This window comes from Populus euphratica, unplaced genomic scaffold (assembly GCF_000495115.2).
Source record: "Populus euphratica unplaced genomic scaffold, PopEup_1.0 scaffold475.1, whole genome shotgun sequence".
In the NCBI taxonomy this organism is placed as follows: domain Eukaryota; kingdom Viridiplantae; phylum Streptophyta; class Magnoliopsida; order Malpighiales; family Salicaceae; genus Populus; species Populus euphratica.
The window spans coordinates 130532-141720 of record NW_011500195.1 but is presented as its reverse complement, the minus strand read 5'-3'; the positions used below and the strand labels follow the sequence as shown (position 1 = coordinate 141720).

Genomic DNA, 11189 nt, shown 5'->3' with positions numbered 1-11189 from the left:
AATAAATATCTTCCTATTCTTCAATTACAAAAAATACAAGTTGACGTTTCTTCCTTCTCTTAGGTTGAAAATTAACTTTAAAAAATGTCTACAATATTATATTAGAAACTAACTTAGAATTATAAAACTAGTAGTAGCAAAAGAAACTAAACAAGACTGGACAGACCATGCACATAAAAAACCAGATTGGGATTTGTGAGGACTAAAGAATGAGAAAAATTTTACTGTTTCAAAATTAGAACCTGAATTTCATACAGCTGAACATGCCCAAATATGGTGGTTAGCCATCACTAGCTTCCAATAGTTGGTTTGAAACCTTGTGAAAAAATTGCCACTAAAAGGATAGAACTTGATATTTTCGTTGACTAACAACTTTCTGACTGTTTTTATGCTATAACATTTGAAACAAGTTCACGTCAACCTAAAGGATAATAATGACCCATTGATAAACTAAAGTCCAAACTGTGCTTACTGATCTACGACCCCGAGGCAATGAGGTGACTCGAACCATTTGGGGGACACTCAAAATAATAAAATTCTTGACTTTCCATCGTTTCAATCGCCCATCTACCACTCTGTGCACTCCCTTCCTCGTATTTCTTCATCACGTCTTTCAGGTCCTCATGAGAATGGGTATGGTCGGTATCTATCCTTTGTAAAGCATTTGCAATGAGCATGCTGGTATAAGACGGTGTAAACCAGTGAGCAAAAGATCAACCTTCCCCTAAGGGGGCCAAAGCTGGGGGGCGGGGGTGGCGAAGTGAGGCTTGCCTGTGTAGCCCCTCTTCCTCCCATCCACATCATTGGCCGGTTTGGTTATGGAAGAGGAAAATCTGCTTTCTGCGACTGAATCATTCTCTGACGTGCTGATCCAGCGACTTAATTAAACCCTCCTGATAAGTACATTAAACATATCAAAAACAGCTATGATGAAATATGGAATGACAGCTACCAAGTGTAAATCAACAAATTCAAGGTAAAAATGAAAATGGCGATTAATTAGCTTGCCAAGAATGCTATCCAGTTGAATAGTTACTAAAATTTGCCTGCCAAAATTGTATAAGCTTCAAAAATAGGATTGTCCTAGTGTCAACCAGGTAATCATGAACAGCATCCTATCGAGCACATTTCTAGCCAGGCTACTTGAAATAATTAGCATGCATTGCCTCAGTAAGGGCAGTCCACTTTTAATGACAGAACTTTGTAAAACTTGAAAGCTCTTCCTAGAGATCTCTTAAACTTTATAGCATGCCTATTGAATGTGTTGTCTTTGATGAGACAGAGAATACCTGTGAACCCGGGGTGATGCTGGCTGATCTGGAGAAGAAAGATCAGAAACTCTTTGAAAATCTTGTTGCTCATTAATGCCTCTTGATGACTCTTCACCAAGATGAGCCGATGCCTTGTCACCGGTGAAATGAGCTGGCCCAAGGGACCCAAATTCTACATGCTCACCAGCAGAACTGTAGCCCAAGTTTCGGTCATATGGATAAAGCATAACTACTGATGCAGAAACTTCACTATGATTCACAACTGGTATTGGTGGACACATGCCATATGCCGCATTTGTAGAACCTCGGTTTGTGGAGTTTGAGAAACTAAATGAACCATTTCGGGGACGGTGTGGTGGAAGAGGATCTTGCTTTGAGTTCCATGACCTATCAGAACGACGATTATTTGGTGTACTCCTATCCATCCTAAAGGATGGCTTCTCAACATGATTCTGGTTTTGGCTGCGACCACCAAATCGTGGTCTTGAGTTGTTATTCCAGTTTCCTTCCCTGTCATCATGGTGGTCCTTCCTGTCATAGTTGTTATTTCCCCTATGGTTTCTGGAATTGGAAAATTGTCGATCCCTGTAAGATATTTTCTGAAGAGAAGAAAAATTTATAATAAATTACTATCCTTGCCAAACGGACAAGACAAAACTCCACCCAAAAAAAAAAACAGAGATCAAAGTCAATAGGACATGAAAAATAAATAGGTTGATCATGATCAAGCCAAAATGTGAAGAGAAAGCCACAAATTCAAATAAAAGCAGCATCAAATCACAAATTACAAGAGATCGTATTGGTCCAAAGGGAGCATAATATTGCTCAAAGCATCTCATGATTAGAAAATATTACAGCTGCATTGAGCCACATCTTCAGAGTTATTTACAACTATTTTTCCATTCTCATACTTCTTACAGAGCATATCTGACATTTATTTTGCATCACTCAGCACAGCTAGCAATGTATGTACGATGAAGATGACCTTGGATAGTCTACAGGAGTTTGACATTTTTCTTTCTAAATGAAGTATTAACTGAATTCATAGACTAAAAAAAAAAAACACTAATCACCCTTAGCCAAAAATTCAAGAAAGCTTTCTTCACGGAACCTTAAGAGTTAATATGTTTTGTAAGATACAGACTATCACAGCATTATAACACACAATTACATTTCGACCCAAGACCTATATTCCTGCCTCTTGCATCAGCTCATAAGGTCACCCTCCTAAACAGAGATGATTCTTAGTTTAAAGAATGAGCTATTAATTAAATCTAAAAAAACAGGCAGCATTTTGGATGAGGCAAAACAGTATTCATTGCCAGAACAAAATCAATCCAACCATGGTTATGCAGGCACGCTAAAAACATCATTCAACAGCAATAAATAACTAGAAGAGTTTCTATAAGCAAAAAGTTGGCCACATTCTCTACACCTTGGAGTGGTTTCTACAGGTAGTTTCACTGCACACAACCTTCCTTTCATCTTTTCTAGTTCTGAACTATGTCCTCAATGATTGTAACATTTCACAAATTAATGAGAAGGAATTAACGAAAAACTTGACTCAAGGAACACCCACATAAAACTTGACTCGTGGAACACCAGAAAAACTCAGTTTTTTCAACACCTTGACTCAAGGCATTTAGCACTACTGCATTCTGAGATAACAAACATCATGGTACGTGTTAAGATAAGATTCAGCCCTCAGTTTTTTTATGCTTGGAATATAGCATACTTGGTTAGCAAGCCTACATGAACGTTATCTATTACAAAAATAAAAAATAAAAAAAATTCCTTATGCCTCCCTCGAATGGCATCCATTGTAAGCCATGTAAGAAACATTTTTGGCAACTGAAACTTGCTGTAAAATGCAGAAAATGCAACTGACCAAACTTACTAATTTTACAAACAATGAAATCTAACTTTCAATAGGTATCATGGAAATAATTATTGCTGATGGTCCTCAAATTACATAGATAGATGGAAGATATCAAGCATGGTTCTTTACCAACAGAATTAATTGGTATAAGAAAAGTCCATTACCGGATTGGGCAGGTAAGTTCCAGTTCCAGCACGGTATCTAGGAATATTATCAGCATAGTGTTGATAAAAGCCAGGCTGCCTGATAGATCCTGGATGGGCAGGAGCGACAGGAATAAGATGAGGACCATTCATATGTTGAGTTGAGAGATTCATGTCTGCAGGAGGTCTTCCAGGACCATCCCATGGAAAATGTTCCTGCAAGTACATTGGCGGTGCTACAACAGGAGATGGATGAGGCAAGGAATCATTATTTCGAGCATTCTGGCAAAACCGCCCATATTGTAGATTGTGCCAGTGGCTGGCAAAATCACTATTCAAAATTTCAGATATGCCCTGTTCAGAATGCACCGAGGAAGAAGCATTATTCACAGATGTATAAGTATTTAAAATCTCAGACCAATCAACATTCTCAGATGAATCCAAACTTTGGTTCGAGTGATTGTTTTGTGAGCTATCAAATTCTTCATCCATATCGAGTTTTCTGGTGGATATACTAGATGTTGCTGCTTCAGTTGGAACATTGTATACTGGAACCATGGCTAGAAAAGGCACCGGTGGTCCAGTGGGATAAAATGCAAAGGGTAGCGCTCCATGGTTATCATTAGGCCTCTGATGAGAATTGGGACCCACAAACATTGGAGCAACTGAAAGCATTGAATTTGATCTGTTCACTGATGCCGGATCATAACTTTGTATTTGATGACTCCAAACATGTGAAGCAACAACACCAGAAACCATGCTTTCTGACAGTTCAGTGCCTATGGTTGAAAGTGAAATCCACTCTCTGTTGTCATCATCTGGCTGAAGAGATATGTGATCAACTGATTTGTCTTCACGTTGCCTTTCATTCTTATCCATCCCATATGCAATAGAAGAATCTGTAGAAGGAACAGATTTCTTTCCCCGCCGATCCTTTGTTGACTTGTAAGTCCTCAAAAGCAATCCATCACCATTATCTTCAGATTTGCTTCCTGAGGATGATGCTTCTGAAGAAGGTACAAATCTTAAATCAGCTGAGGAATAAGCATCAGACTCTTTAGGTATTTGATATTGAGCATCGTCACTGAAATTTTCCCTAATCAGACCTCTGTCTTCTGTAATTAACCTGCGATCTCTTGGAGAGAAACTGCCGGACCTGCTTACACGAGATGAATGGAAATGGTTAGACTCAATAGAAGCAAGAGGTTGCCTATGCTCCTGCAGTCGAGATTGGGAGCTTCTGTTCCTCTGTTGATGTCTTACAGAATCTGCATCTGGCTTAGACCAACCATGATCACGCTCTTCTTGACTCAACTCTGTTGATGCCAATTTAGCATCAATCATTTCAATTGTTGCTTCTTGATCTGAGGTCATTCCCATGCTTGGAAAATATTGGGATACTGGATTTGGAATAAAACCTTGAGGATAGTGCATGTTCGACACCCAAGGGGACTCAAATGAAGAAGCATTTATGGGAGCTGTACCAGTCATATGTTTTTGAGCATATCCAAGGGATACTAATACAGAAGGTGGTAAAGTAAAAGGTGGTTGACCAGAAGCTAAATTCATGGGCATCTGACCCTGCTCACTGACACTATAACCAGTGAAAGATGCCACGCTAACACGGTCTTGCTCTTCCTGATGCAATTGCGTTGTCTCTGAGAGAGAAAGGTGGTCTTCCATGGTTCCTTCACCAGAATCACCAAAATAGCTATTTGAAGCACTAGTAGAATCAACAGCAACATCAATGCTCTGATGGGATAGGCTATGCCTTGAAGATAGTGAGTCGTCAGTTGAAAATCTTGCACCATGGTTCTCCAAAACCTCAGGGACCAAATTTCTTCTCCTGCTATTGTGTGACCTTGCAGGAGCAGTCTGCCCATTTACTGTCTCTGATGCCCTGTTATGCCTCCCTCGAGATAAGACTTCACTGGATGTATCTGTTAGTTCCGGACTGGATTGAGTCCTTGCAAATTGATACCTAGCATTCACTTCATTCCCCAAGTAATATGTTCCAGAACTTGTCATCTTTTCATTATGTGCATTCTCATTCAAACTATTATATATTAATTTTTTATTATTCTGATGAGAGGCCATGGAGTTAGTCAAGTTGGCTTGCATGCTCTGGCCTCGAGTGCCAGAAATAGTTGATATATTACCAGGCCTGGATGTCCGTTTTAAACTGCAGTTATCATGCTGGGAGGAAACACTGTCAGATGCATGAGCAGCATGAGTCACCCCAACCTTAGATTGATGGCCAGAAGGATCCTCTTTTGTTTTTCTGCTGCTTGAATAATTTATGATGGCCTCAGACCCATCAATTACATTAGGCCTGATTGGTCGCTGAACAACATGATTGGAACTTGGAGCATCAGGGCGATGACCTTTTCCATGCCTGTCCCATGTGTTCAAGAAAAACTGGTTGAATTCAGCAAGCAGATTCTCTTTTGGACAGTCAAGCAATCTGGCCAGACGTTGAGCTCCAAAAGCAAAAGCACTGCGAATCCTAAAGAAGTTACCTAGCAAAAATATTTGGAAAAAGCAGTTAGACAACACTATAAGTGAAAACATGAGCATAAATAAAAGGTGAGATTCCTATCTGATATTTCCAACATTGTGTTTAACAAGAGAAGCATGTGGCAAAAACTGAAACTACCTCAATCCATGAAAAATAGGGAGCGACCCACACAAAACAGATCTTAAAGACAATTAAGAAACTACTCCAGCTGACAAACAGTAGGCGTACTTTTATTCAAATAAACTCAACTAGGCCTCAGTTCCACAACTAGTTGAGATGGCTATATGGGGCCATGGGTCATTTTTCTCCTTTCCATCTTGGGCAAAACTCTATGTTAACTTCATGATATCAAAGCCATAGATGTGTTTGAGAGTGTGTCTGCAGGGATATGGAATATGGACAGACATTCATTGACGCATGCATACGTGTAAACAACTCACTAACTCAACATGAATTAGAATGTTATTCTAACATTAGTTCAGAGCAATACCCTTATTGACACTACGGCCAAGATTGTTATTTGCACGCAAAGGATCAATGACATTAAAATATTTGGAAACAAAGGATTGCTCCTGATTTTCCTGCCGGCTAGGAAAGACAGCATACACAGAGCTGCAGACATCTAGAAACAATTTGCTGAGAAGTATCTGGCCACCATCCTTACGTGGAGAGAGCGCTGTAACATTTCAGAAAGTGAATTCAGAACCAGCTATTGCCAAACAACTAGCAGAAACATCACTAAAAAAATGAATTCTGAAGATATCATCCAGAAGATCCATATGTACCAGTCATATCAGGAAGTGAACTAATTGGAACTGGGCCCCAGAGGCTAATGCAATAGTTCTCCCAGTCAAATTTACTGAAAAATTCCAGAAAGCGGTAGAGCACCTGCAGATACAATAACAAGATTTTCAGGTAAAAACAGTGAAGGCTTTGGAAAACTCAAATTTAAGAGAAACAACAATGTCACCTCAAGTGGCCCAGCAAATTTATTATTGAACACATGGAATATGTACAAAACCAATGTCTCCAGAGCATAAGTTGAAATAAGGCCATGGTGAGCACCCAAGATGCGGCTCTCATAGTAACACCAAGCTTTAATCAATATAATGCTGCGCTTGAATAGATGGTTTTGGTCTATCAATTGATCAACCTTAAAAGTGAGAGATGACATTAGCAAAAGCTGAGAGAAAGGGAGAGGAGTGCTCAAAAAATCAAAAAAATAAATTTGGAACCTCTGTCCCGGAGTAAAATATTTCACCTCCTCAAGGAAGCAAAGGGTACACAAACCACCAAGCTGGTTAAAGGATATGTCTACTACAATATTTTCCACAAGACACTTTATGATCTTCACCTGCAAGATGATGGAATCTACAATCAAAAATATTTGGAAGGTGCTAATTTATAGTTGAATAGTGGAAGGAAAGACTATATCAGCAGTATTTGAACAGAACAACCAAAGAGTAAGTTATATATGAATAGGATACAAGCAAAAGAAACATCAGATTTAATTGATTTATATCAAAAGAAATGAGGCACGCGACACATAATACCCACAGAAACAGTTGAAGAGGCCAGAATGCAATGATACATGAATAAACCAAAGTAGAAACTGCTCAACAACAACGAGGAGAGATAACATAATGAGCTCTACAAATTTTTTTATCTTTTTCTCCCTTTCTTTTCCTTCGCTACATGGTCATTGCTCTTTTCAATCACCACTGAAACTTCATTTCTTGATTTCCCTATGGCAGGGAAGAAACTATGGCATTCAGCAGAACAACTACATTGTGAAGGTATCCTGAGCCCTCTAAAGCAGCAATTAACCAGTTTCAAATTCACACCGTGATTATTTCAGCCCAAGCCATTCTTGTGGTAATACTATGGTAGTGAAGTTGGAACAATAAAAATGCCCCGCCTGAACTTTTTGGACTGTTGCTCTCGGTTAAACATACTAGCAGAAAATGCAAATCAAGTAAAATTGAGAGGTTTATCTATACTAGGAAAGAAGCATCAACGATATACACAAAGGGCATACCTCTGCCTGGATATACTGAACCTCTTTCACATGGAATTCAACGTTCTCATTCTTCTCCTCGTGCTCTAAGATATCCCGTACCTCATTGGCCCATGTTTCCTTCAAATTCTGGTTCTCAGTAAACACTGTTAAATCAATATCTCCATCAGGTAGATAGGTCTTGAGAGGCACAGACCCAAAGGTGAACACCTGTGATTATAAAAAAAACATAAAGGTATGATGAAGTGAAGCAGGAAAACTTCTTCAATTTGAGTCATCAGAACTAGGAAGCTTGAGAAATTGTCCTCTCAGTGTCTGACATCAATAAGCAAGCTTGACAAATATTTACCAGTGCCCACATGTGGAAATCTCAAAATAGAGTTGCAATTGGTCCAGTAGTAATGGAGATTTATCTTTTGCTCATCTATCTTCTGAATTTATTTTGAAAGGTGTTGGTGTTTATTTTAAATTTCACTTTGGCCATCTACATATTGAACACTTAGTTTCCCCAATTTTCAAAAGAAAGTGAAAACCCTACAATAGAAGACAGAGGAATCCTTCATAACTGGGAAAAAAAGATAACTTGTTCATCACAAATATATTTCCCCATACCACGTCCAATCACTTTTTTCTTTCCAGGAAACCTCTAATTCTAAATGTGAGAGAGATGATAAAATGAAAGCAAATATCATCATTTTATTTATAATTAAACATTCTAAAAAATTACTACCTTGTTATTATTTAAGTGTATATTAAAAAAAATTATATGCACAGAAGTTTATCCGCTTATCGTTGCTCTGGGACAAGTTTTGCATCTATAAAACATCAAAGAAAGTATCATGACTCTCTCCTGGTAGTTATAGTTGTGTACAAAATGAAGTGCATCACTCAGTTATTACAAAATGGCAGAAAGTTATAGTGTTTGGCTAAAACCATGACAACCTCCATCCTAAAAACACAAATCCAGGCTAAAACCCAACACTTAAGAAAATTAGCATGTAACTAAGAAGATAAATGAATGGGAGAAATTATCCAAACCTTACAGGGGAAGCAGTTCATTATAAGGCGCTGAACATAGCATAAAACAGCATTTCGGCGCTCCTCAGATGGTTGATTGGGCTGAATACAAGCAATTAGCTCTGCAGTTCTCTCTTCAGCAGTTGCCCATCTCTCTGGCTCAAGTGCTTGAGTTACAGAGGCAACTTCATTAGGCAAGAGACCATTAGGGGAAAAGCCACTGGGCTGAACCCAGCTCTCTAGACCACCCATGCAATACTGGCCCTTTGCAATCCCAACCTGTATGAATTACAAGAGAAAAATTATCTATAAGCATGTCTCCAAGTATTAGGAAAAGAGAGGAAGTAAATTAACTCTATTTTACTGAACAGATCATCACCAATAAATATCGTCCTTATAATCAGTAAGGAATTAAAATTCCAGAACACTTAACATCCATTTCTACCAGGAAGAATATCAAGATAAAGCATAAAAACACATGCATAGGACAGAGGGGTCAATAACAAGCTAAGAACCCGCACATAAACCTGAAGAGGCAAATCATACGGGCCGGAAAATGCCAAAATATAGTACGCATGTATACACCCAACAAATAACCTTCAGATGACAACAAACCAGCGGCTAGAAAGTTAAAAGGAAGCCAAAGCTAACATACATGTCCACTGTTTGATTTTGGCACGTAATTAAAGCACCAAGATATAAATCACTAGCCCAAAATCAGCAAATTCTTTGCCAAATTTGACAGAAAGATCTAATCTTGACAGATTCAAGACAACATCCATTCAATTACTAATAGATATTCAGAATAATACTAGTCCCAACTCAAGTGTAAAACAAACAATGCACGATGAATTCTACATTCTTGAGCCGTTTCTTAGCACTGTCATTTCTCGGGTTTGAGCCTAAAATCCTCCATCACGCAACGGGTATCCTGCTATCAGCACATACGCACTCTTGACTTTAATGTGACCAAAAAATAAGACATAAAAGCCGAAAGATTGTTGGGGGGAAAAAACCATACAGCTCATATTTTACAACAATGTCACCAAATTAGAATAAAAAAGGCATTAACTCCAGTGTATCCATCTAAATCTCTTAAGCACCGTAAAGAACAACACAAGCACGTATAAAATTCAAATTCACTCACATGGGCAGGCGTTCATTTATACTCTGCTTGGCTCTCAATTGAAATGCAGTGAATTAAAAACACTAAAAAGCACTACAAAATGCAACAGTTTGACTTATCAAACAAGCACGGCTGGAAAAAATCGAAAATAAAAAAAATCCTCTTTTCTTCACCAGACCGGAAATTAAAACAATAAAATCAAACAAAATACAGCTAAAATCACAAAATTAATAAATAAACACATCACCCAGTAAAAAAGAGCAAGAATCTGAAGTATAAAAAGAAGTAAAATTTTAAGGGAAAAAAATCTCACTTAATCATGCAAATTTAAGCAAAAAACAAAAATCACAGTATTCTGCGACTGCTCGGATGCTGCAATGGGAATGTAGAGAGAGAGAGAGAGAGTTAGGTTTTAGCGAGTCAAAGAAAGAGAAGAATCTTGATTTAGGGTTTATAGTAGAAGGAGAAGAGTAGAGCGGAGGAACAATAATTTATTTTCTGTTGATTATAAATTGAAACCAAAGGAAACACTGTGCTTGCGTTTTTGTTTCCACTACGTTTGTTGCTGGCTGCAGTTGACTCCTCTTGCAGATAGGTTTTTAAACCCAAAAAAAAACCATGCGTGGTACTGCAGTAGCCAGTAGGGTTACGTTAATACCTATTTAGTGTTATTTTAATATTGTATTAGTTTTCATGCCTATAGTTACGGTTTGAAAAATAAATTTAATATAAACTTTATATTATAATTTATTTTTAATTAAGATTTTAAGATAAATTGTTCAGTAGAACTTATATAAAATTATGGAGTATATTAATTAACAAACACTTTTAAATATGTTATTATGGAAAAATATAGAGAACATTACATTGAACCGCAAAAATAAATTGAGCTGAAGCTCGATTGAAAAAAAAATATGATTTATAATTTATATGGTAAAGTTTGGATATAGATGTAGAGACTTAATTTAATTTATGAAATGTATGATTTCATGCATTTGTGAATGATTATTTATAATATTTCTATAGTTGTACTTGAGATATTCGATTAATAATATGTTTAATTTTGGTATAAATGAAGAGTTACTGTGTTTATATGATTTAATTCCACGTGTTTATGAGTAGTTATTTGTAGGAATTTTAATTGTTATGCATGAGATATCCATAGAGATGATATTTTAAACTTTGAAATATAAATGAGTAGCTCATAGGAGCATGTGA

The 11189-nt window shown here is 37.5% G+C and overlaps 1 protein-coding gene across 1 annotated transcript; it reads right to left on the bottom strand.

Moving 5' to 3' along the window:
* Positions 1–203: 203 nt before the first annotated feature.
* On the bottom strand, positions 204–10553 carry LOC105111771 (uncharacterized). Its single transcript, XM_011007221.1, has 10 exons — positions 10285–10553; positions 8867–9124; positions 7850–8038; positions 7073–7165; positions 6782–6964; positions 6597–6699; positions 6302–6487; positions 3315–5812; positions 1290–1870; positions 204–893 (listed from the first exon to the last, which is right to left on the bottom strand). The coding sequence occupies exons 2-10, from the start codon at positions 9095–9097 to the stop codon at positions 884–886; spliced, it is 4074 nt and encodes a 1357-aa protein (XP_011005523.1). The 5' UTR covers positions 9098–9124; positions 10285–10553; the 3' UTR covers positions 204–883.
* Positions 10554–11189: the final 636 nt, after the last annotated feature.